Source organism: Chamaea fasciata, unplaced genomic scaffold (assembly GCF_029207755.1).
Source record: "Chamaea fasciata isolate MVZ Bird 193981 ecotype frontalis unplaced genomic scaffold, bChaFas1.0.hap1 SCAF_2, whole genome shotgun sequence".
In the NCBI taxonomy this organism is placed as follows: domain Eukaryota; kingdom Metazoa; phylum Chordata; class Aves; order Passeriformes; family Sylviidae; genus Chamaea; species Chamaea fasciata.
The window spans coordinates 81,832,778-81,858,744 of NW_027094087.1; the positions used below are offsets into that span (position 1 = coordinate 81,832,778).

The 25,967-nt window shown below is 41.5% G+C and overlaps 2 protein-coding genes across 2 annotated transcripts; both read right to left on the reverse strand.

Moving 5' to 3' along the window:
• Positions 1–265: 265 nt before the first annotated feature.
• On the reverse strand, positions 266–8,332 carry ASMT (acetylserotonin O-methyltransferase). The gene is made up of 8 exons (XM_066177478.1): positions 7,837–8,332; positions 6,364–6,538; positions 5,041–5,170; positions 4,294–4,362; positions 3,660–3,778; positions 2,751–2,891; positions 1,399–1,521; positions 266–773 (listed from the first exon to the last, which is right to left on the reverse strand). The coding sequence occupies exons 1-8, from the start codon at positions 7,906–7,908 to the stop codon at positions 562–564; spliced, it is 1,041 nt and encodes a 346-aa protein (XP_066033575.1). The 5' UTR covers positions 7,909–8,332; the 3' UTR covers positions 266–561.
• Positions 8,333–14,912: 6,580 nt separating this feature from the next.
• Positions 14,913–22,246, reverse strand: AKAP17A (A-kinase anchoring protein 17A). Its single transcript, XM_066176474.1, has 4 exons — positions 21,273–22,246; positions 19,056–19,204; positions 18,174–18,414; positions 14,913–16,822 (listed from the first exon to the last, which is right to left on the reverse strand). Exons 1-4 carry the CDS (start codon positions 22,032–22,034, stop codon positions 15,926–15,928), a joined length of 2,049 nt encoding a protein of 682 aa, XP_066032571.1. The 5' UTR covers positions 22,035–22,246; the 3' UTR covers positions 14,913–15,925.
• Positions 22,247–25,967: the final 3,721 nt, after the last annotated feature.

Consider the following 25,967-nt stretch of genomic DNA (forward strand, 5'->3'; position numbering starts at 1 on the left):
ACTTTTTCATAATTTAAATCAAAGTCTAGAGGAAATAAAAAATTAATATAATTTATTCATGCAAAAGTCCCCCAAGGCTCAGAGAGGGTTTCTCCTGGAACTCTGAAAAGACCACAAGAAGACACAATTTGGTCTGGTTTTATTATATCAATATCTCAGGAATAAAAATGCTGGCAAGAAAGCTCAGTACAGGCATTAGTTTTATTTTGCAAGAACTCAAGCACAATTTCAGCTTTGCTTTTGTCAGATTTATTGTTAAAATCAGAGAGACTGATACAAGCTGAAGCATACCCACCATGCATTTCTTCAGCATATTTTTTTCTTGTGGAACAGGTGTTGATTTATTTCTTTCCCTCCCTGATCCAAAGGCAAGCCAAGCCAGGCTACCAGACTTGCAATACATGCATGTTGAAGATCTGTTACTATTGAGTCTTCTGTAGTACCAGCTTACAAAAAGGTTGGCAGCCTTAACTAAAAGCTAAGTTGATCATTGCCCCCTAAGAAGAGAACAGCACATTTCTCAACCTTTTCTGTCTTGCTATGTACATAAAACACATACTACTATTTCCTTCCTAAAACAGCATCATAGAGTTTTCCAGTCCTCTTGACTTGAATCACTCCAAAGCCAGCTGCCTCCAGGAGCTTGCTGTACTCTGCTGCTGTTCGCTCTTTCCCTTCTGTCTGGACCAACATATTCATCGAATACAGTTGGGTTTCTACAGGCCCACTTTTATCTTCATTCAGAAGAGATTCAACCAGCAGCACTCCACCACCTGGTGAACAGGAAGAAAACACACCCTGAGCAATGAAAATCTGAGCTATTTTGAGCTGTTATTAGGACAGATCCTAACCCTACATTCAGGAAGAAGCAGTCTCTACATTAAGTCATATTTCAGCATCACAGAAGACAATGAAAGAGCCAAAGCATCAGAGCATGTCGTTGCTTGGTTATGTTGGTACTGATATCACAGAACTGAAGGGGGTGCTATGGCTGGGATGGAAATTTCCCATTTTCCCCAGCTGAAATTTACAGGACCTTACTGATTTTGCTCTGAAGGCAGTGCTTTTGAGACTCTGAGGCTTCACTGTGATGCTTAATGGTATTTTTTTACTATAATTATACACCTATCAAAACAATACCCAAAATTCTCAATCTTGACACTTTATGCCTTGAAAGAGGAGTTTCTGCAGAGGAGACAAAAACTGGAAGCCAGTCAAAGAGATCTTAGACCCGGTGCTGTTTGTCTCAGCTGCACGTGGCTGGCTTAGGGAAAACAACGGACTAAATCAAGAAACTGTTGCACTGAAACTCTGCCACCCAAACTGAGCATCAAGAATGCTGTTCTTCACATTTCTGATAAGTAAGAGTCTCTCTGCTCCTCAAGAGTTCACACCTACCAGGTTTGCAAGCTTTGTAGACTTTTGCCAGCAGTTGTTTGCATTTGTCATCATCCCAATCATGCAGTATCTTGGATAAAATATACAGTTCAGCTTCAGGTATTGAATCATTAAAGAAGTCTCCTGTAAAGCAAGAATACATACATTATACAAATCCCCACAGGACTGAGAGCTGAGTTATGCAAATATTTTCAGTTCTTTTCAATTCCGGGCTTGCAATGCCCTTCAGATGTATCAGACAGCAATGGAGTTACTAGGTAAAAGTCCTCTGTTGTACTGCATAGGAAATTTTGGTCTCAATCAGTCTCAAGAAGATCTGAAACATTTAAAGGCAACAACTCATCCTGAAAAAGACTGTACACAGGAAAGCATCTGAGTTTAGGTTTTCTCCAATGACAGAAATTCAAAATCATAAAGCACTAAGGAGATAGGTTCACATGTTTTCTGTCACATAAGAAAGAAGGAAAGAAAGTTGCCTACTCTTAACAAGATTTTCAGAGATCTTCAGTAATCACAGAGTTACCTCATAAATCCGTTGGTAAAAATATACATCTTCCACCTCCTAGCACTATATTTGTTATTCCTTGTGTTTAGCACCTGGTGTGTTGCATTCAGATTCTTTTCTCAGCATTTTACTTTGTCATTTCTTCTCCCATTTTGTTGCATTTTTGTTTCTATAAACTCCCTTCTGTCCTCTAGGCTTACTTTCTCTCTTTGAGCTTTGAGATATTAAGAACTTCCACCACTGTGAAGACTTTTGTAAACATTGAAAATGAGATCTCCCTACAGTCATTTTCCTCAGAGATGGTACAAAGACTATGCAGGATCAGTGGTCTGGGCAAGAGGAATAGGAGCTAACTCACCCACTTTCATAGTCTAAAATATCTTAGGACTTGAAGATCAATCAGTTGTGACCAGATAAGGAAAGCCTCTTGTTCAGAGCAGGAGAGCAGGCCTGGCATCCCTCACATCTGCCAGGAGGTTTACATAGGAGAATAGGGGTGTGTAAGGAAAATTTATAACGAAGCATGGCAGATTTCAAAACTGCAGGATGCTTTTTTTTTTTTGGTTTTTTTTTGTTTTTTTGTTTTTTGTTTTTTTTGCTGATGTACGCTTGTTCTTAAGAAATTAAATAGTTCTCTTCAGGAATTAATGTTGCTGAATAAGTGAGTTGTGTCTCTGACAGCTGCCGATGGACAGCTGGGACAGCTGCAGACCCGGGTTGGGGAGGCTGCAGCCTGTGACACTGTCCCCAAAAGGGGCAGCTGGACACCTCCAGTATGACACCTCTGAGCAGAGCCAGGGCTCTGGAGCAACAACTGTGACACCACCACTCCACTGTCCACACCTACCTTCGTGGAAAGAGATCTGACGCTCCTCAGGGGAAACAAATTGTTCTTTGGCCACTTGTACAACTTTGGGCAGGTCATAAATTGTGACGGTAGAATTTGGATACAAAGAAACACACTCTTGGGCCAAAGCTCCTCCACCTCCTTAGGGGACAGTAAAAGAAGGTCAGTACTGACACAAACCAAACCTGTTCAGTGACAGCCCCGTGTAAGTACATAGGCAATGGTGCATTCAGCCTCATGGAAGCTGGCAATGTACATTTGCACCCCGTGTGCTGCTGAGAGGGAAGAGGAGGGGCAGGAGAAGCCACTGTCTCCATATGTTCTGCAGGAAGGTCCGGAGCCCACAGCACCCAGGCACGTGAGGTTAGCCCCAGCCCTCACTGCTCTTATATTCCCTCCTAGCCAGACCAGCTGTGGGTGCTGGAAGGTGAAAAATGAAAACAGAGTCACTAAACCAGGCATTGGGGACGAAGTGAGGGAGGCCAGGGGGGAGCCTGCCTCGTTCCATGGATGCTGGCAGCACTCAGCAGTGCTGGGACAGAAGGGTGCTGCAGGATAAGATGCTGTAGGCAGTACCTCAACAACGGTGACTGAAGGGGAGGAAGGAAAGAGTCTAGCACTGGAACAATGCATCAAGCAAGGCATGAAAAAATGCTAAAGCTGCCACAACCACAAGGGAATGAGTGACTACTTACATAAATCAGATCATAGAGAAAAGAATTCAGCTTCCTAATGCTCTCATCACTCTCAGATTTCTGGTTTTAACCCAACCAAATCAGTAAAGTGCTCCTTATATTGCTGTGTCCTGCTTTCCGTTGTTTTGCCCATCATATAACATAGGAGTCATTTTCCTCTACAGAGCTTATAAAAGACTGTTCAGAGGCTTATTAAAGATCTTCTGACACTCACCTCCCAGGTCATAGATCTGTGTGAAAGGGGAAAGGTCAAATGCAGCAAGAACATCTCTGCCACATATACTCCATATTGAGTTCTGGCTAGCCATGAATTTTAGCATTTCTTCATCCGATCTAGCAATGCAAACAGAGACAGCACAGAGAGAGGGTTCCCTACCACATCCTTAGTGATTCCTATCACATAACTTCTGCTACATGTTTTAGCTTAAAAAAAAAAATCTCTGGTTTTATTGACATAGAATATGTCCTCTTTGCATATAAACCTATCTTGAATATTACTGTATCAGGAGGATACAGCTATGAATTCATGCATTTACATAAGGAATTAAGACTAGTGAAATCCAACAGTGTATTATGCTGCTCATTCTCAGAATTTCCAAGGGATTTTTTTCCTTCAACTACCAGTGCCTCTGTCAGAGATCTGTGATGTTTTTCAGATTAGGAAAGGATATACTTCTATTCAAAATAGTGTCCCGGTAATTGATATTGTTGGGTAATAAAAATATTGAATGATGCTGATGAAAGGAAAACTCACATCATTATATTTAATTGTCTGGAGCCATAATTAAAAACATTAGTTTTATCCACAACAAGAAGAATAAAATTTCAATAAATATTCTAATGATTACCTGTACATTGCTCCAAAAGGGTCTCTAGATGAAACACCAAAAGCTCTTTCATATTGGTTTCTTCCTTCTCTAAAATAGCAATTGAAAAAGCCTATGAGGGTGCTGATATGTTTCTTAACCTCTCCCAAGGATGACTGGTTCATATCAAGGTTGGGGTGGGATGGCACTTTGAACAACCTGACCTAGTGAGTGGCATCCATGGTAGGAAGGTCGGAACTAGATGATCATTAGAGCCTCTTCCAACCCAAACCATTCTAGGATTCTGATTTATGGGAACACACCTGAGGTAAAGGTACAAGACTGATGCAATCATCACCATCATCTACACTACGTTTGGTTATCAGTTGCATGGACTGGAACAAGTGAGGCTCCAGACCCATATTAAACGGCCCCTATAAATCTTTGCAACAGAAAGATCCTTAGCCATCATTTACTTTGTTGATGCCACGTCCAGTAAGAGCCACTGTAATGATAAAGTGCTTTACTGACACTGAAACAAAGCAATCTGATTTCTAGATCATCTCTATAATGACAAGGAAAAGGAAAAGAAGAACATACACAAATAGAAAACAAGGTGGGGAAAAAGCTCACATATTGGCCATCTTAACAGCTAAACTATCTGTTCCTTTTAATTTCTGAGAACCAGCCAGCATTTTTATTGAGCTCTTCCCCAGAAACACACCACTCAGAGCAGCGACACAGATGCTGCAAAACACCACATACACAGCACACAACACTCTTCCTTACCTCACAGCGTCAGCCAGGTACTGCCAGCACAAGTAGACTGTGTTGGAATAATACATCATAATGTGATACTGAGACTTTGGACTTGATTTTGTAAGGTAGATGTTGGAAATTTCTGTGTTTCTGTAGAGGGCTAAAGGTAAAATAAATATATTTACTAACATTTATGATATAACACATTACCAAGTCTATTCTACAGCTTGGTGTTTATCACCAGAAGATGTCTATACAGCCAAAGACACAACCATGTTACTTTTACAACCAAATCATTCGACTGCAATGAGCACTGGGTGAGGGCTGCTGAAATCTGTGCAGTCCCATTCCTTCTAGGTAAACATTATCTCCCTATGCTTAACTCCAGAACCAAACATTTTTTTCAAGGAGAGCAAAAAAAATGCTTTATAAGTGTTATCATTTACATATAGGCTTCTGCTCTCAGAGGAAGCCTTCAGTGTGCTATATTTAAGTGAGAAGTCTTTGCAGACAAGTCTTTTTTCTGATCCACAAGGTCAGCAGGTGGAGGAGGAAAGTCCCTAAAACAGCAGACCAGCCACACCTCCCCTCCCTCAGTTCACGGGGACAGGATCTCCTGCAGAGAGAAGAATGCTTAAAGGACTCCCAGAAATTTTCCCCACTGCCTTCAATGCATCTGCAGTTGCATCACTCACCCACGGGAATGGCATATCAAAGGAATATAAAAAATAGATCCTGCTCTCCCCAAACTCATTGGGCAACAACTATAATCCCTAAAACAGAGGATGCCAACACAAGGCAGACCGGGGGATACTAGCTAGTTCCGACCAGCTGTCTGATGGCCAGAGATCCTTTCTGTCCAAGTGGATTCCATGTTTCTGACATAAGGAAAAACTTACATCACCTCTCAGATCTGAACAACAACCTAACATAATAGTTTACATAATGGCAAAAGCCCTATGAAAAACAAAATCTGTATTAAGTCGTGCTGTTACCATCCACCCTGGAATTTTCAGTTTAAAATCCTGCCCATATCCATCCCAAAGATTTCTTGAGACACGCTTCACAGAAATCCTAAATATCTTCTCCAGGGTCACATGAGGCTCTTGCACGAAGGTGTTTAGGGATATACAGCTCTGCACCTGTGTTTCACTTTGTACCTGTGATCATGATGACATTTGCCTCTTCTCTTTCAGCTGAAGAATGAATCCCAGGAGTGATTATCTCCTTGTTCCTGACTACATTAACTGACTTAACATTTAGTATCACCTTTCCCCACACATCTTACCTCACTTTCAAAACCATCAGTGGTTTAAGTCTTTCAACTTATTCCCATTTCTCTGCCTTTATTACCTCCTTCTTGTGTCATCTCTACTGCCAAGAGCTTCAATCCCACACAGGCATCCAGCAGTCTTTTCATCCCCATGGTGCTGGCACCCAGACGTGCAGCAATGGCATCTGAAGACAGAGGTTTTCCTGACTCCAGAAGAAGATCAAAGACCCCCAGCTCACAAGCAGTGAACATAACCTGGTGGTAGGGAAAGCTGGAACTGAGGGATTAGTTGAAAGCACAAAACCTACTGCATTTCACCAGCTGCCTAATTAGGGAAAATATAAATTTAATAATATTTATTTCAGATGAACTTGTATTTCATATAAACAAGTCCAATTCTTAAATTGTAGTTTATCTGAGCACTGATATAACATACTATCCACACAATGCACTAATTGGTCTTCTTTTTTCCCTTTTCCAGTGAAGCCAGCCAATGATTTTTGGCTTCCAAAAGTCCATGTTTAGAGACCAGATTTTGTGTGTAAATGTTCCTGCCTCTTCCTTAGTTTAGGAACACACTCTCACAATCTCCTGGGAAGAACAAAAGCAAGACTGGGTGGTGGTTCTCTCTTTCTGTTCTTTAACTAAGGATCTAACACATGCTTCGATGAACCCTGGAGACTCTCTCATGGCTTGCAGTAGGGGGAATATTCCATTCTATGAATCTTGTTTTCAGGGACTGATGTGAAAGAGTACTGATTTTCCAGGAGCAGGGAGTTTCCTCTCATCCAAAACTCCTTCATTCTACCCAACGAACTTGCCCAGACTTTCCATAGAGTTGTGTAAGTTCTCCAGCAACATCTGTCAACTTTCAACAGACATAGCTAACCACACATAAAAAAATCAAAACCCACCATCTTTCTTTAGCTATACACAGTCAACCTTACAAGTATAAGCCTATTACTCTGGTCACATAAACACTCCTGAAACAGTAACAAAGACATCAATTTAATTGACTGCCTGTATCTACAATGATTTGAGCTACAACGATTCCTGTACAATGAAGCTCCTTTTACCCTGAGCAAAAAAAAAAAGGCTTAACCAAAGTTGAAACTGTTTCTCAAAAACATAGTACTAACAGCGCTAATTGGGCGCTTCTTTTTCTCACAAAGTGATTTTTCATTATCTATTTTTCCTCTCTTTATTGTCAGCTCTGCCTTTCAGGACCTTAAGGTGCAGTGGTATTTGCACAACCCAAAGAGCATTCCTTCTGTTACCATGTTGACCAGAGGTACAGCAAGAGACAATAGGAAAGTTAAGTAGTAAATGAGGAAAAAATCATCCACTGCATTGGATATTATAATTTTATGCCCATGTGCTTAGGCAAATAACATCAGAAAACAATAAGAAGAATGGAATTACTAGTTTGCCTTTGTGCCTTAAAAATATGTTTGGAAAAACAGTCATTATACCATTGCTTTCATTACATTCAGGACCTAAGGAGAAATCCCTGAATATTTCTGTCTGCATAGTCTAGGAGTTATATTTCTTACCTTTGAGACTAAAAATCCATTGCTGTATTGCACGATGATTTGAGGATATTCAAGGTCTTCCGTTGAACTCATCTTCCTTCTGGAGTAAGACACAGATTTCCTGGCTCTCTTAATTTAAATAAGCTTCTTTCACCAGACACAAAGCACATCAGCTGATCCACACAATCTTATTGCTTCTGAGAAACACGCTGGTTACAAAACGTGTTAGCTGAGTTATTTGGCTTTGATGGGTCTTTCTACCTGGATCAGCTGTTTCTTTGGATCTTCCATCATCAAGTATTGGCTAAAGAAGTATGGATTAAAGCTTGTATTGTCAGTTCATCAGTCAGGAACACGCTGGCACCTCATAAGCACTTGAAAGCTTGTAACAAGCGAAACAGAATCAACACAGAAGAATACCAAGAACCTGAACTCAGTACAATGCATCAGCATTCATAAACCAAATCAGAATCTCACTTGGGACTTGAAGCTTGCTGTGGGCACAGTCCAGGGGACCCTTGGCTGGCAGCAGGGTACACCCCATCTGTAAGTGCAGAAGCAGCAAGTCCAAAGAGAAGCTTTAAGAATCTGTCGCTGTTTTCTCACTGTGACTAGTTTGCTCTGATGATGATCACTCAGGTAAAGCCTACGAGGAATTAAATCTGCATTTGTTACTTATCTGCATTTTTCAGGTCCTCTCACCCACTCTGATACCAGCTTAGAAAGGAATACTTGTTTGATAGCAGCACCTCAGCAGGGGTGTACTACTTGTGCTTTGCCATGTTTTGAGAGAGAGGGGGTGCTGAGGGATGACAATACATTTTACATTTTCCAGTTGGCTAGTAGAGTCTTCCTCCCTTTCTCTGCAAAACTAACCATGAGCAGCAGAAGGCTGTTGTGAAGAAACAATGAAAAGACTGCAAAGTGCAAGATGGGGCATGGATTTCAACTTCACACAGGACACACCTCATAGGTTTTCATCAGAAAATTAAACTCCTGGGATTGCTTTCCTGAAATCTTGCTGCCCCACTCTCCATTTCTCTGTCTGACATCTTGCCCATCTCACCTTGGGGTAGATGTGGCAACACTCAGGTGAGGAAAGATCCTTTCCATCAAGGAAAAAACTCAGATTTTATATCACACATTAGGTGACGCTTCAGGAAACAATGTTAAATTAAACCTTATTTAGGTAATACACTGAAGGAAAAATGTTACAAACCAGCATTTTCTCAGTGGTAGCTTTCTCCATGCTTCAGATTCTACAGTATAATCCTTCTTTGAATCTGTATTTTCTATTCAGGTTCCTACATTTTAGCCAGAAGATGTTCTATTTCTTTTAGGCAGTAGTGAAATAGCAACTTTCTATGAGAGTTAGCTGTTAAAGTTAGTTAAGCAGGTGTAACAGTCTTCAGGCTTTTGCTGAAAGCCCCTCTGTGCACAAACTCAGAAACAGTGTGTGTTCTCAGGTTCTAACACCATGGTTCCCTGTGTTACCAGAGTACTAGGTACTTGAACATTACCAGAATTACAGCAAACACCAAGTTGCAGAAACATGTAGAACTGCTCCTCCTGGCAAACACAGCCTATAAACATCTAGTGCTATTGTCTTGTTAGTACACCAGATTCAGTGTTCAGTACAAATTAGACGCTAATATTTTCTGTGTATTTAGTATGTGCAGGCTGGACACCTCCGCACCAGCAAACCTCTGACACAGTGACTGTGAATCTATGCGGCTTGCATTTGACAAGACACTGAAGGTTTCAAAAACACAGCTATATTGAAACCTTCCCTTGCTATCTTCAGCTCAAGGAGAGCACATAAGCTCAGTTACTATTTATGAACTTCGGTCTGCATATGCAATGAGCTGTCAGTACAGTTCATTTATTCGGACAAACCTAGATCTGCTCTTGGTGAACACTACAGCTTTTCCAGTTCTTTAGTTCCATTCCAAAGACTGCTCTGTAGAAGGAGAAAGTTTAAGAAAGTCTCACTAAGTCTCCACCTGCATGGGTAACCAAGTCAACTTATTCTGCTCAATACCATTCCCTCTCATCCAATGAAAACAGAGAACTAATTTGTACATAATCACACATCACCAGCCAAAGATAACTATTGTTAGCCAAAAAGTTTAGAAAGTTGTATGAAAATAAAAATACTTCTCTTCTAAAGGCCAATTCTACCTGCTACTGAGAAACTGGTGCAATTTCATGCAAGCTTAAGGATTTCCCCCTTCTGGGAACATAACAGCTCTTTAGCCCCAGGCCATAAATGCACTTCACTTAAGGCAAAGTTCTGTGGTACCTGAGTCTCCACTAATGAAATGACCACACAGTTGATTAAACACACTTGAAGTTCTTTTTCAATTATGACTAATCTGTCTGTTGAGGATACCAGTTATAATCATCTAATGGAATTACTTCTAGCAGTAGGATGTAGAAGAGGAGGCTTGCAGATAACCCACACCAGATTGAAAAAAGCCATATGCAGTGTGTAGCTGTTTCCAAGTAAATTGTTAGTGAGGCTTAAAGTTTAAGCTGCTTTTAAGCGAGAAATGCATTCATGAAGATGAAATTGCAATGGCTTGCTTTCTCTGAAAACCCTATCAGGGCTTCTCTCATAGGGCTTAGACCACATGCAGGCTAAAGCCCTTATTTTACCACCACAATTCTATTTCAGTGGTGCATTTTTCTTTGCCTAAATGTCTCACTACAGTCAAACGCTACACAAAAAACAATTGTCATTTTTGCATATATTTGAAAGTAAGAAATTATCTGTGAACAAAGGAGATTTAGTAAAATGAATATATCTGCCAGTGAGAAATGGCAGATGGCATTATCTTCTCACATGAAACCTTCCTTACAAGCAAAAACTACAAATCCCAAGGATGCGACTATAATGAGTTTCAGTAATGCCAGTAGGGAAACAACTGTGCCTTGCTATCATGACTAAGTCTCTAAGTATACCCTGCTTATAACAGGTGCCTTGGAAGGTAATAGTTTGTGGTCTTTTTTTTAACAATCCTAAAAAACCCAAGATACTCAGTATCATACGTTTTCTTTGAAATAGAATATTAGGTTTAAAATGCTCATTTTCTTCTTTGTAGCTTCTAATTATTCTCATATTTTATAATAGATGCATTTTCCTAGTAACATGACTATTATTTCCATCACTTTTGACATAAATCAATTTTAGATTTTTCTTGTTTTCATCACCTATACTAATGGCAAACACTTGCAGTGGGCAGAAAAACCTGTATATGCAGCTCATTTTCTAAGCAAATCCTCCTTTCTCTTTAGATTTACTTACAGTAAAAACTCCGAAAACATCTTTTAAAGTGCATCTCAGGCAATCCAGAGCTGTTCCTAGTTTAACATGTGGACTGCAAATAATCTCGCAACCAATAATTCAACTGAATAGTCATTGAGATTTCTATCAGAGGAAAGTACCAGCAGATAAGAGTCATAGTCTTCCTGAGGATAGCCAGCTACACCAACTAGAAGTGGTAGGTGCAGAAACTTTACAGAGAGGGAGAGAGAGAGAAATGCAAACAGAAAAATAAGATGGATAGCAGCTGAGGCAAGCTCTGATTTCAGAAATTACTTGTTTTCTGTCAAGCATCACAGAGGAAAATTGTGGATACACAGCTGCCTTAAACAGGCCACTTTAGAGGCTTGGCTTTGCTGGAGATGGCAGGAACACCTTCCTGCCCAGGTGAGGTGGTGAACAAATTCCTCATTTTGTCTTGCTTGTGAATGCAGCTTTGGCTTTACCTTTATATTGTGTTTATCTCAATCCATGAGTTTTCCCTTTTACCCTCACAATTCCCTACCCCATCCTACCATGGGTGTGTGAACAGCTGCATGGAACCAAGTTGCCAGCTGCTATAAATCACAGAAGCAAAGGACATGTGCAAAGGACAGAAAAGATTTTTCCAGGCCTTCCCTTTTACAGGGAAGGTAGAAAGTAACAGACACCACACCAGGCAGTTCCTCAGAGCATTGATGAACACATACCTGGGATCATATGCAGAACTGCAAGGAAAATCTAATCTGAAGGTGACCAATTCTTGTTCAGATACTTTGCTGGCAGTGCCTGGGAGTGACATCCTTTATATTGTCCTACAAATAGTCCAATATCATGGACAGCACACCTGAACATCTACCTGCAGAGCAGGTAGAGTTCACCTGGCAGGTGTCACAGTACCCGAGCAACTAGATTATTTATCAACTAGAGAGCAATCTCAATCAGCCTTAGCCCTTCAAAAATTTCATGACATGTGCTATGGCAAAGCATTAGCCTGAGCTAACCTATGAATCTTTTTTTTTTTTTTTTTTTAAATCAGGAACCAGGAGATTCAGGAGGTGTGGCATGTGAGGGGGAACCAGACCAAATTAGTTTTCTGTGCTGCCACAAAAGAAGAAAGGATGGTGGTGCACATCACTTCAAACAAGCCTCAAGAGCCCAGTATCAGATTAATATAGGACACTTGATTCATTCTATGCACGTTGATTCTTCTATGATTCTGAAGAATCAACAGCAACTAGATTGCTGCTTTATACAGACACTAGAGACAACTGAAAATTTACTGCGAAGCAGCAAAAGTTAATTTCTGCAAATAATAGGTTTATTAGACTTGGGAAAGGCCAGTTCAACAGAATGCAATGTAAGCTTACTGAAATGGGTGTTGTATCCAGAATAACCAAACCTCAAAAGCAGGATAACAGATCAAGACACATGCAATATATTACAAACACAAATTTGATCTGTATAGTAATATAAGCCATCACTGGCCAATTTTGCCTGCATATTTAAAAATTAAGGTATTTTCCAAACAAGTTGCTTTAATTGCTGTCTTATATAGAATGAAACATCTCTAGCTCTGCTATCAAACACGAGCAGCCACAACAGTCTGTTACATGATCCTATACAAGAACTGCCCTAAAGCTGGCATTGGTGCAAAATCTAGGAACTCCTGATCACCAATAGACTCTCACTAGTTTGTCTTTATGGCTTTGTGGCACAGATAGTATCTTGCGTTCACAGTTTTGGGAAGCGACTGCAAAAATTCCCCTTTTCTCTGTCAGCTTTAAAGATGATGCTTCCAAGTAACATATCAAATATTTTTTATACACATACCTAATTGTGCCTATGTCTTTATTTTAGGACACTGAATAGATTACAAAGGTAGAGCCAATTAAAAACAGGATTTGAAAATGGTTACAGCTTTGGTAAACATTTTTACTAATATCAATTACTACTGGCAATTTGACCCACGTATTATCAAAATTCCTTTACCACAGCAGGCAGTAATCAGATGGAAAACATCACAATAATCATATTGAAGGGCTTTGGCCTTGCTGTGGTAGGAAAGCTGTCATTTGACTAAGCTGCTTCCCAAGTCACCTAGTGCAGGCTGAGGCCAGGAGATAAAACGAAAACTGCCGGTCAAAAGGCTGGTATGTGCAGAGGCTCATCAGCTCACAAGGCAGAGAAGACAAGAGAAGACATTCCTCAAGGATAAGAACAGGACTATGCAGCAACACTGTCCATAGCAACAGGAACTTAGGTTTTTTACCCCTTTGAGACTCCTGTTCTTCTTCGTTTCACAATGGCTGCAGAAAAACCACTCTGGGTTGCCACTGCCAACAGCTATGATGAGGCAGCAGCACATGCACCAGTTCCTGCCCAAAAAGGAGAGTTCAAGAGCTTTGGCCCACAAACTTCCTACCCTCTTTAGCTCAGACCTTGCTGAAAGTCTGTGAACAGCAGGGTTCACACCCTCCAACAGGAAGAGATCACTCCCTTGCATCACTAGTGCACTTCAAAACTCTACGCATCCTCAAGAGCAAAGCAGGTTCCCACTTGATCCTGTCCTTCTGGCAAGGACACAAAGGAGACATTGTGGTGACAAGAAATCTCTCCTGGAGCTGAGTGTAACAACTGAGGTGCATTCTCACAACTGAGAAAACTCTCCTCCTGCCTCATCATGTGAGTTAAGAATGATCAAGAATGATAGCAGAACCCTGGAATAAACACTGGGCATTTCTTGGGACTCAGTACATGAAATAGGCTCAGAGGTCTTTCTGCTGCCTAGGCTTTCCAGAAGGCATGAACGCAGGGCTGTAGCATGAAGTTGCCCAAAAAATGGTTTAATAGGATTTACACCCTGTATTTATACTACACTAATCATTCTCACTGGGGAAATTTTTTCACTAGTGAAGGAAAAAAAGCTACCAGTTAAGTGTGAACTTGAGTTTTCCCCAGCAACAAAGCCTGATTTTAAGCTAAACTTAAACTGATAGTTATGGCTACCTAACACAGGGCAAGAAACTGGGTGAGTTCTTGGCTTTGCAATAGAAGAACTCCAGATTTTGGAATGAAGACACATAAGAAACAATCCCCTCCCTCAAGCAGACGGCAACACTGTAACTGATGTACCCCAGGACACCGTGGACCCTCCGGGCTGCCAGGGTACACTGAAAGCCATGTTCAACTTCCCATGGATCATAACCCCCAGGTCCCTTTCTGCAGGGCTGCTTTCCAGTGTCTCGTTCCCAGTCTGTGTGTACACCCAGTTGCCCCTTCCCAGGTGCAGAATCCAGCACTTGCCCTTCATATGGCTGGTGACTGCCCTCTGATTTGTCTGTGCCCATCTGCCTTCGAGGAACACAACAGCTCCTCACAATTTAGTGTTGTCAATGTCTTACCTTTTCTGTCCACAGCTAGTAACTACAAAGATTTCAGCAGCATGGTCTAGTAAGAAACAAACCCACATGGATTCTGAAAGCAAAGCAGACAAACTCAGTCTGCCAAGGATCCAGCTGAGCTGCAGCCCTAATGTGCTTCTCCGACACTCCAGGAGATGGATGCACTTGGATTTCATGCATTAGTGTGAGGAAAATGGCATTTGAAAGCTGTAGTTAAAGAGCACATATCCTGCTGAATTAAGAGCTGACACAGCTGTAACACAACAGAACCATCAAGAAGAGAAGATGAACCTCATTATTCAAATGTGCTGAGTGATGCTTTGAACAAACACCTTCTTTAACACAACACTTCTGCAGATTTTAATATACTGACACATGAAAACAGCAACTTCAGTTCACTGGAAAGAGATTTCTTTTTAATTTTACCATAAAAATGCAAAATAAATTCTTTCACTGTAATATTATAGCTTTTAATATTCCTGAGCTGCATTTTAAAAGCAAAAGTATTCTTAAATGGATTTAACAAGAGACACTGCAGCCTTACTTTTCAACAACACAAGTAAAAATAATTTAGCAAGAAGGCCCCTTTTTCAAGACAATGTTCAGCTCTTTATGTACCTGAAAAAAAGTTTCAAGTAGCCCTATGCCACCTGAAATAATTACAAAGCCAAATATGTCAACAAAATATCAGAACAACTTTCAACCATTTTACCACTGCTAGTTACTTCCTACACCAGGTATGCCTCTCTTACATGGAAGTATTATACAAAGGCATTACATGCCAGAATAATTTCGGCCACAAAGCTTGGCATCACACAGACATATGAAGGAATCAAAGCAGTTTAAAGGGTATCCTGCATAACCTTATCGTCAGTTTTAAGAAAAAATATGAAATTCCTGCTATCCACCTCCATCAATAAAAACTCTACTTTGTTAAACATGATTCCATTGAATGCACCAGCAAACACTTTAAATCAAATCTGTATTTAATAGCTTATCACCTCTGAAGCTCCTATAACTGGCACCCATGTATTTCTTAAGCCAAATTAGGTGATAAAAACTAAATACACTAAAATTAAGGTTTAGAAAACTGAAACTGAAGAAAACAGGTTGGTTTTTAGCACTTTAGAACTTGAACACAAGCACAGGTGATTATATCTACATTGTGGTAGAAACCTAGAAAGAGACAACAAAGGAAGGTCAAAAAAATCAGGCATCTCTTTTCGTGATTTTGGGGACTAGATGCAAGCTAAGAATTGGTTGAAACAATTGTGTTTTTCATAGCAGTCACACCAATGAGGTCTGGCGTCCAATTTTGTGGCCCTTTTTGTCCTACCACAGCCTTTCAAAGGTGCCAAGGCCTCCACTACCCACTCCAAGCACTCCTTTGCTTTTTGAGTGATCACCTCCGGTGCCTTCGCCTCCTGCTGACGCTTCTGCGACTGCGACTCCTGTCTCTCCTGTCCCGCCTGCGCTCCCGACTGCGCGTTCTCCTGTACCGGGAACGCCTGGGGCTTGCGCTTCTCCGCCGAGGGCTGCGACTCCGATGGGGGCTATAACTTCTGCTGGAGTGTCTGTGGTACCTCCTGTCCTTCCTATGCCTTTCATCCCGGGAACTCACATCTCTTCTGTGTCTGCTGCTCTCCCGCCTACCCTTACTCTCATCACTGTTTATGCTGCTACATGAACGGCTCTTTCTTCTCCTTGGCCCTGTTCCACGTTTGTCCTGCTCATAGTGCAAGTCCTTCTTGCAAGTGTTCTGGTCACAGCTAGAGAGGCCCTTCTGGTCCTGGTTATTGGCAGGAACACATGAAAGTACACCCAAATCTCTTTGGTCAGAACACCTCTCAGAGTCTGTAGCATGAAGATTCTGACCTTCTTTGACATGAACTTTGTCATGAATGTTGCCATTTAAGTACTTGCACTGAGTGTTTACACTTTCAGGGGATGCTACTTCTATTTGAGAGCCAGGAGCCAGTCTGCCTGTAACAGCCTGTCCTGAGGTAGAAGTGATGCAGCTGGATGACACAGTGTGGGGAACAGCACTAGTGCTTTGCAGCACCTCAGTCTGAGATGTTTCAGTTTCCTCTTTGTTTTGGTTAACTGCATCCATTTTCTTGTTCAGAAGATTGTTCAGTAGTTTCTCCCTCAGTTCCTTTTCTTTTCTCTGCAACCCCAGTGCTCGCTCTTTTTCCTCTTCCACACGTTTAAGCTCAGCCTCCTGGAGCCTTCGTCTCTCCTCTAGTTGCTGGAGACAAATCTTTTCTTCATTCTGTTCTTGCTCCAAAAGCTTTACTGCCTGAAAGACAGTCAAACGGAAGAGTAAACAATCTAACCAACAGAACTCAATCATCCCAAAATAAAATGGTGTTTCCTTTTTAAAGGGGAAAAAAAAAATCCCAGAACCAATAAACCAACAAAATCCACTAATCCAAAGCTGCTGTAAGTTGAAACAATATTTGTCCACAATTCTTGAGAGGAACTTTTGTCATCACAGCTCCTCAATATAATAAAAGTAACAACATGTCAAATCTGCAGTATTGAAATACATTTATCAGGATCAAAACTTGAAGGTTTCAGTCAAATTTAAAATCTAAAAATTCAGTCAAATTGAAAATGTTTTAAATTTTACTGAGAAGAACTTCTTTTAGATGACTGCCATCTGTGTTTTATAGATGACTTTACAATGAGTATATAAAAATAGCAAGTAATTAAATGGACTAATATTAAGCAGAAACTGATTGTCATTTTGTCAACCACTTTAAAACCTCACAATACTGGAAAAAGTTCAATTTTTTTTCTATTCTCACCTAGTCAAGTGACTTAGTGTAGACCTCAGAATTCTCTAAATGAAAGAAACACTCTCTGATTCATCAGACAACCTTTCCATTCCACAGCCACAAAGTTAAAAAGCCTGCAGAAGGCATTTACTTCTCCTTTCTTCTAGCATGTAACTGAGCTGTACATAGCACTGTGAGTTCAAAAACACTCCTGAGGTGCAGGAAAGAAAAAACACCTGTGCTTTTCCACACAGCTTTTCATTTCTACAGAAAATATTTCACATACAGTACATATTAATATGGTTTTATCCAAGTCTTAAGCTTCAGTGTTTCAGTGAAAAAAACCCAACACTATTAGACAGACAGAATCTAACATTTGAAATCTTTGCTGACAGTACTTTTCTTACAGAAGAAACATTCTGCACATTTCAAACACTGACTAATGAAAGTTCAATCTCTGAAACTGCAAAGAACAGCGAACAGAATTGCTGTGAGGCAGATGGGAAACAGCATCCAAATTGAAATTAGAAAAGGAGTCTTGCATTTTATCCTCTGTGGTTAGCTCACTTTATCATGCTCACACATTCTTTTACTGGACTTAAGAAAACCTGACAATTAATTTACAGCTAAAAAATGCTATTCAGGACTATAGGTTCAAGTTCACTTTCCATTTACCTACAGCTGCATATCTCACCAAGAGAGAAATAATGTTTCATTGCCCTTTTCTGAAATTTTGGTCTAAGGAACAGCAGCTGCAGAGGTAGTAAACCTGGTGTTTAATGAGCAGTGCTCCCCACCTCCTCTCAAGCCAGTAAAGGGCTTTGTTCTGTTGGGCTCTTCATTAGCTTCTGAAATAAATATTGAAGTTACCTTTGCTCTGCTTAGCAGTTCTGCAATTAATCTAATGGACTGAAGATTTCTCTGAGCTAACAGGAGCTTCCTTTCTTCTAGCTTTATCTTCTCTTGAAGTTTTCTCTGTTCTTCAGCTTGAAGCTTTTCAAGTTGCTTTTTGTTCCGTCGAACTTCACGATCTTTCTGTTTCTGTTCTCTCTTGCGCAACTTCTCTTCTCTTTTTCTCTCTCTCTCATATTCTTCAAGCTCTCTCTGCTTCCTAAAAAGAGAGAAATATTTTTGCCTTATCTAGGCAAAGCACAATTTCAAACTCCTACTGTATGTACAATACATTTTTTACTTCAAGTAAATTTTTTTCTAAATAAGTCCTGTTGATAAAGAACAAAAGCAGAAAATTGAACATTTTAACCCTTACTTGAGACAGCAAACAGTCATATTCTGTCTATTTTTAACAAGTTGGAATTCAAAGAAAAAAAATGGCTACAGTAAAGAATTGTTTTTTGAACTATTTTGATCAGAGAAATAACAATGCAGGAGGCAGCTGGGCAGAGAATTATCACAGCAAAAAGAAAAATGCCAAGCCAATGAATGTGGGCAGCAGTGGTGGGTTTTATTTCTGTGATTAGGACAACATGGTAGCTTCTGCTAAGGGCCAAGGGTCTCTGAAACTAGGTGTCCAATGGCAAGATTTTTAGGAAATTGAGTATTTTGCAGGTTTAATATCTTGAACTGAACAAAAGCATAAGTGGTAAACTAAATAACCACACTCAGCTTTAAGTGCTTCACTTTAGCTACAGGAAACTCGTGTTAGTTATCTTCTATCTTTTGATGCTGATTTGAAGAAGCAGTTGTGTTATGCCTGATTGTTAAAACTGTAACTGAACAATAAGCAATAAATACCTTTCTTCTTCTTTTTGTTTTTCCTCAGCTTCTTTCTCTTTACGTTTTTGTTCTTCTCTCTGCTTTTCAAGCTCTTGAAGTTTTTGTCTTTCAAGCTGACGCTTCTTAATTGATGCATCACTGAGGTGTTTTGTTGAGTCAAAAGAAACCTTTATATGATACAATTGAAAACCGTTTTAAGGAAACAGAAAAAAAGTCAAAAATTACAACCTGACAATTGTAACTGAGACTTGGTGTAAGTACAATCAGATGTGTAAAATCTTTTTCAAAACAAAGGGAACTTCTCTATGTGCCCAGAGAAGGCACCACCTATTGTAATCAGGTAATTGGGTACTAAATGTGCGCACACATGTAGCAAAATCAGATACCACTTCATATTCTGTGTGTCACAACCAAAAATAAACCCAGTGTGGCTGAGGCTCTGTCTGCCCAATGTTTTCAATGTCTCAGAATAGGCACAAACAGAACTCTTAATTAATGGATGCTGTTACAGACTGTACAGCACTACATAGAAACAGGTTTAAATAAAGGCCTTCCTTTCTCTCTAAAACTGTGATCCTTAAATTCAGCAGAAGAAATAGTTCTACAGCATTCAGCACCTGGTTCAAGCCTCCCCACCACTTCAAAAACCACGATTCCGAAATGGAGGTACACCGGGCAGAAAAATCCCAAGTCATGGGAACAGAAAGAAAAGAAAGACACACATGTCTGAAAAATGAGACTTCAGAGGCACGCAGCTTTCAGGATACATGAACACACCTTGGTCATGTCCAGCTGCGTGCTGGAACAGGAAACCACCAGACACCACAGCCCTGGTGTCCTAATCTCCAATTCTGTGTGCAGGCAGGCAGGGATCTATAACATTTCCACACACCCATGGTCATGAACCAGGGAGCAGAGAACAAGGAGCACATCGTTTGCAGTTCAATCTACTCAGGCCTTACACAAAATAACGTTTCACTAACTGACTGAGAGGACAAAGAGGTACAAACAGACAAGGTGTGGTGATCTTGTACGACAGAGAGCTGCTGACCTGACAGGCAGCTGCCAGGAAGGCGTGACTCTTCCTGCACAGCCAAACTAAATTTGGGAACCCTGATCCCCTGCACGTAAATGACAGTTTGAATTTCACCAAGTCAAGACACAGTTTCTATTCCACAACTGAAAAGCTTTGATAACAAGATAAAACATTGCAGTATTTTTCTTGCACTGACTAAACAACAATTTGAATAAACACCTGCATGTTCCCACACTGCACAAAGGAATACTCAAAAGGTTGGTTTGTTTTTTGTTTTTTTTCTGAAATACATTCCTTGGTTTGATGAAAAACTACTGAGCATACCAAAATACATACACAAACATTCCACTCAACCAATATGTAAATGCACAGACCACCTCCAAACAGAGTAAGTTTTCTTGAGGCCGTGCTTTCAGAGACACTAGATCTGAACAGACTGCTTTGTTCCTTCCTGTCATAGCTGTAATTTCTAAGACAATGAGGTTACAGAAAAGTACTTCTGGAAAACTCTGCATGTAAATGTAATGAAATAAGCACAGGGATTTCACAGGAAGCCGTGCTACAAATGAAAGTTATCATTTAAATTTTTGTGGGGCCTTCCTGTATATCAGGAACTAACGATTAACTGTATATTTCCCAGACCAGACAAGCCACATGCTACTAAACTTTTAGTTCTGACCTTTGACTGGCAGACCTGGTTATCAATGCAGGGACCAAATACAGAGACTGTGAAATTCTCCCCCAAAATGTCTCTCTGTAGTGAACACATGAAAGAATAATGTACTTTCCAGTCAATCTTCTGGTGAAATTCGTATGAACTTGTTCAGAACTGGAATTTTAAGTGAAATCATGATTTATGAACAGGTATTATTTTCTACAGCAATTTAGGAAATCGTGTTCATAAATTTGATCCTTCCACCAGCAGCTGTCCTTTCTCAGTTCTCAGAACCATTTTTGTAATGGAAAAAAAGCAAAACCCCACTCACTTTAGTCATGTAGTCCAACAACACATTTTTCTACCAACATTTTCCTTTAAAAATTGTATTATGTCTGTCCCACAAAGCTATGTTACTGCTGTCAATGTTGCCTGTTGCCACCACTATGGTATACAGATAAAGGTTTCAAGCACGATGGAAATAACATTTAGTTGCACTCAGTCTTTCACATGGGCTCCCACACAAAAGGCTGCAGCCTCTCACCTTGATATTGCAAGCCACAGCTTTGCCATCCTCGCCCTTGTACATCAGCTTCATGCCTCGCAGAGCGTTCATGGCCTCGATGAACCCTGCGTACTCTCGGTACTGAACGTACGCTTCGAAGTTCAAATGGCCCCCAAAGCTGAAAGTGTGGAAATTCCTGCCAGTCATTTCTTCTCTGTAAGGGTCCAGCATGGGTATGTCCACATTACGGATTTCTCCAAATTTCTGGAAAACTTTGATAAGGACTTCTTCACTTGGCTTTTCCGAGCCAGTCTCCTTGGCTGCAAACCACTTACAAGGCAAACCTTCCAAGTGAATCGTATCCGGCCTTTCCCCAGGCAAGGTTTCGTTCATGTCTTTCGCATCACGGAAAAACGAGTCCCAGTCATGTCTGGTAGGAAAGTCAATCTTGTATTCCGCAGCACGCACTTTTAAAATGTCAGAGAAGCCGCTCAGCTTTATTGTTTTGCCATCAAGGCACGCCAGAAAAGATTTAACCAAACTTTTGTTCTCAACCTCGCCTTCAAACCGAATGAAATCCATTGTGCTTTTAGAAATCCGTAGAGTAGAAAACTGATGAGTTTGCACCATGCCCTTCAGTCTTTCCATCACTTCCCAGTTCGAAATGGATTTTCCTGGTTGCTTCAGCTGAGGAAGCGCCACACTGATGGTCATTTTTGTAATGGGTTTAAGGTATAACCCACAGGGAGCACAGAGCTCTACAGCTTCTGATGTATCATGAACTATTGTTGCAGCAGCCATAACAAAGAAAAGGCATAGGATAAAAAAATAAAAGATGCAAGTTTAAGTTGCAGGCCAACAGTAGTCAAACAAAATAGCCCTTATCCATAAATAATTTAATTCTTTGGTGATATAACCATTCCCAAGTTAAAACGATGTCTCTTAACACAAGAGTGAATTAGATAATTACAATCGAGTAGTACAAACATCTTAAATTACTTTACAGCCACTAGAGCCTATAAGTAATTAAACCTCTGTAAGGCCTCTGAATAGAAAACAAGAAGCTGATGACAGTCTTAGGAATACATGAAGTTGGTATGTGATTGCTCAGAAAGCAGCTACCCTTTCTCAGGAGGGAAGGGACTGGCGGCGCGATGTCACACCGCTCCCAAATCTACTTAACAACAAGTGAACCCCAGCAGGCTGGCGCCGAGGCGGATCTCACGTTCTCCGGAAGGAAGACCTGGAAGGTGTCTGCAACGAGAGAAAAGCGCCCCTTTTATTTAAAAGCCCGAAGCCCCACAGCCCCTTCCTGCCGGCAGCGCCGAGCAGCCTCGGCAGGACAGGGCTGGGTAGCAGCGCGAATCACAAGGAGCCAGCGGCCACCGCCGGCAGCTGCCCCTGGCGGGCGGAGCCCGGGCGGCGGAGAGACACCCCGGGAAGACGCCAGCGGGGAAAGCGCCCCTCGCCGATGCCAGGGTCACCAGCCGCAGGTGCGCCCCGCCGCCGGCTCCTGCGCGTCCCCCGGTAGGGAGAGCCCGGCTGCGCGTCCCTCGCTCCCGCCGCCCGGACGGGACCCCCGCGCCCGCCTCACCCGCAGCTGCCGGGACGCGCCACCGCGCGTGCGCCGCCGCCGCTTCCGCTTCCGCGTGGCGCGAGGCCTCGCGCTGCCGGAGCGCCTCGCCGCGGCGGGACGGCGCCGCCTGGCGGCGGGGCGGGCGCACGGCTCAGGGACCCGCGGATCGGCTCTCCAGGGAAACGCGGCCCGGGCTCCCGGCGTCCGCAGGGACGCTCCGTGGGCTGGGCTGAGCGCGCACCGGGCGTCCGGACAGCTGGGGCTCCCTGCATGGCAGTGTTGCCCCTTGCACAGAATCAGTTCGGTGGGAAAAGAACCGCAGGGTCATCGAGTCTAACCCATGACCGAACACACCATGTCAATAGACCACGGCAGTGAGTACCACGTCCAGCCTTTCCTCAAACACCTCCAGGGACCGTGACTGCACCGCCTCCCTGGGTAGCCCATTCCAATATCTAATCACCACGTCTGTGAAGGAATTCCTCCTACTATCCAACCTAAACCTTCACTGGCACAGCTTGAGGCTGTTCCTCTTCTCCTGTGGCTGGTTGCCTGGGAATAGAGGCTGACCCCACCTGGCTACAACCTCCTTTCAGGTGACTCTAGAGAGTGATAAGGTCACCCCTGAACCTCCTTTTTTCCAGGCTAAACAACCGCAGCTCCCTTAGCTGCACCTCATAGGACACACACGGGACATGCACTCCATAGGACCTGTGTTCCCTCTGCCAGCCCAGGACACAAGGGCACAGCCGCAGCCACCCTTCCCCTAGAAAGCAGAGCAGCGGTGACTGTGGTCACCTGCCCCTGCTTCACTATTTTAAAACAAGCACCAGGTCTAGCCTTGGATAGAATTCCACCATTTGAGAAACTGACCTGCAGAAACATTTAGCAACAGGCTGGGTGGAAGTAATGGCTTTGAGGCACCACTGAGCTCAGTGCAGGAGGTCACCATCAATCCAGCAGCTGCAGCAAGACCGCAGCTGTTGCACAGAGGTCTATTTCACACCACAGATGCTGCTAACTGCTGGTCCTACTCTGTTTCTGTGATGTTTAAGTAGTAGCATAAACACAGACTATGGAACTTCTGCTATCATACAACGTTTGAAAGTGTGTGCTTTGTAGTCTGAGAGGCCCTGCACTGTATGTCACACCTTCTTCTACAAACTTGCTCTTGGGAGTACACAAAGCTAAGCCAGATATGTTCCAGGGAGTTTCTGTAGCAGTGCAGGGAGACCCTGCATATGGCAATCATTTTGAATCCTGTGCATAATGACAGCCCCACTGCTCAAGACTATGCCAGAAATCAATATGCTGTATTTTAAACTCAAAGACTAGAACAATTTTCTGAAAAGTTTAATATACAAATTAATAGAAATACAAAATACCAGCACTGAGGTTACTCGTGACAGGATATCAGCCACAACTTTTAAAACTATCACAGACTATTTTTCTGATATACTCAAAGGAACTGTTAAAAATATTATATTTAAATGGGCAAGAGGAAGTATTGACACACCTTTTAGAAGATGTAATCAAGCATCAATATTGCAGTATAGAAAGGGTAAACTGTCTCTGCTGAAATGCAGCCCTTTACTTTGGGCAGATCTGTTATTATAATTTTTTTTTTTTCACTGAGAAACTTAAATGAGTAAATGAAATCTCTACCTTTGACTTTCAGAGTCTGAAGTGACGGTCAGTAAAGCAAGGATATGACACCAACGAGGCAGAAGGATGAACCAGCAAAATAAATATTAGTAAGGGACAGTATCTGAGTGCAACTGTGCATGTAAATCTGTATTTTACTGTAAGGCATTGATTTTCCCCAACTCTGTCAAATATGTTGTCCAGTCAACCTTATGAACCATCTGTCATGTCTAAAAGCTTGTACCTTTTTTCTGGCTTCAACAGAGAGTTTAATGGCAGATGTCACTCCTACCTATTAACTCTTTTGTGTACCTTCAGTAGTTAAAACACCAAATGCCACAGAAGTTCACTAGAGGGAGTGCTTGTTACTTACATATAAGAGATCTATTCACAAACACAAAATAGGCTATAAACAGCAGATACTAGGTTTTGTATTTATGCCAGAATAGATCATTCTTCTTTTCTTGGAAGAGGATATAATCCTCCCAGCTACACATGGTCCTGTCTGTGTACTTCTGCTCTTCCTGAAATGCACCGTTTTCTTGACCTTAGTGGTCATTTGCAAAAGCACACAAGATGTTACGTGGATGTTTACAGAAAATAAAACAACAACCCAGTATGATTCCATTTCCTTTCCTTCCATCTTCCTTCCTCTCCAAAACACACCAAAGAAGAAGAAAACCTCTTTTTAGTTTAAAACTTAGCTATATCTCTTGGAGGATGATTTATCTCCTGTGTTCATCTAAATCTTTGCTACTACTCTAGAAATGCTCTTGGTACACATATTTTTAAAAACAGAGTATGTAGCACCCTGTGGTTCCTTTGGATATAATTTTGGTTTTCTGTTGTCACTGATCAGGGGATGTCTCTTTATTCTTTCCAGCAGAGGGAAAATTGAATGATTCACTGTGTACTTGAACAGTTTATGAATGGAAATTGCAAGTGGAGGCAGGAGCACAGAAGAATCTCTCAGATGAAAAGATTGCATTACTGTTGAATAGACAATGTTGTTTTTAGGCTCTAAATAGCCTCTTCCCACAAAGCAAAATTAATCCCTGAAGTGGGTAGGAACAGAGGAATGAACCTGAAATATATTGGTTTATTTCCCATGGTACGAAACAGCTCCACAAATAATTCCATTTCCTTTCATTAGCTCTGCTCCTCCTTGTTTGGATTGTTCTGTATGTCAGTGAAGTTTGTGGGTGTGACTGATCACCTGCCTTGGAAACAACACGTAACATTAGAAGTAATACATATGCTGATGTAGGGCAACTTCAATTAACTAGAATTAATAATCATTTCCTGGGCCTGGTTCTCTACAGGTCTAACTATTGCATTCTGCTTAAAGCAATAGAATATGACAATATAAAGATCCAGGTTAACTTTCTCTTCCAGCCTTATGGAACAGAATTAGCTTTGAAGCACTGTGTAGGATGCAAAGCAGATAATTTTCTACTAATTTGTGCCTGTGTCCACTGCCATCTATCTCACACTAAACAAAAATGGCAACATTT

Excerpts from the sequence above, each read along its gene's own strand:
- ASMT (XM_066177478.1), bottom strand. The coding sequence starts at position 7,908 with ATGAGTTCAACGGAAGACCTTGAATATCCTCAAATCATCGTGCAATAC. Across the intron at positions 5,171-6,363 it reads AGAGATGACACAAGAAGGAG|CCCTCTACAGAAACACAGAA; the intron begins GTAATAAAGGCA and ends TTTTACCTTTAG. Across the intron at positions 2,892-3,659 it reads ACAGATCTATGACCTGGGAG|GAGGTGGAGGAGCTTTGGCC; the intron begins GTGAGTGTCAGA and ends CTGTCCCCTAAG.
- AKAP17A (XM_066176474.1), bottom strand. The coding sequence starts at position 22,034 with ATGGCTGCTGCAACAATAGTTCATGATACATCAGAAGCTGTAGAGCTC. Across the intron at positions 19,205-21,272 it reads CTGTGGCTTGCAATATCAAG|GTTTCTTTTGACTCAACAAA; the intron begins GTGAGAGGCTGC and ends TATCATATAAAG. Across the intron at positions 18,415-19,055 it reads AAACAAAAAGAAGAAGAAAG|GAAGCAGAGAGAGCTTGAAG; the intron begins GTATTTATTGCT and ends CTCTCTTTTTAG.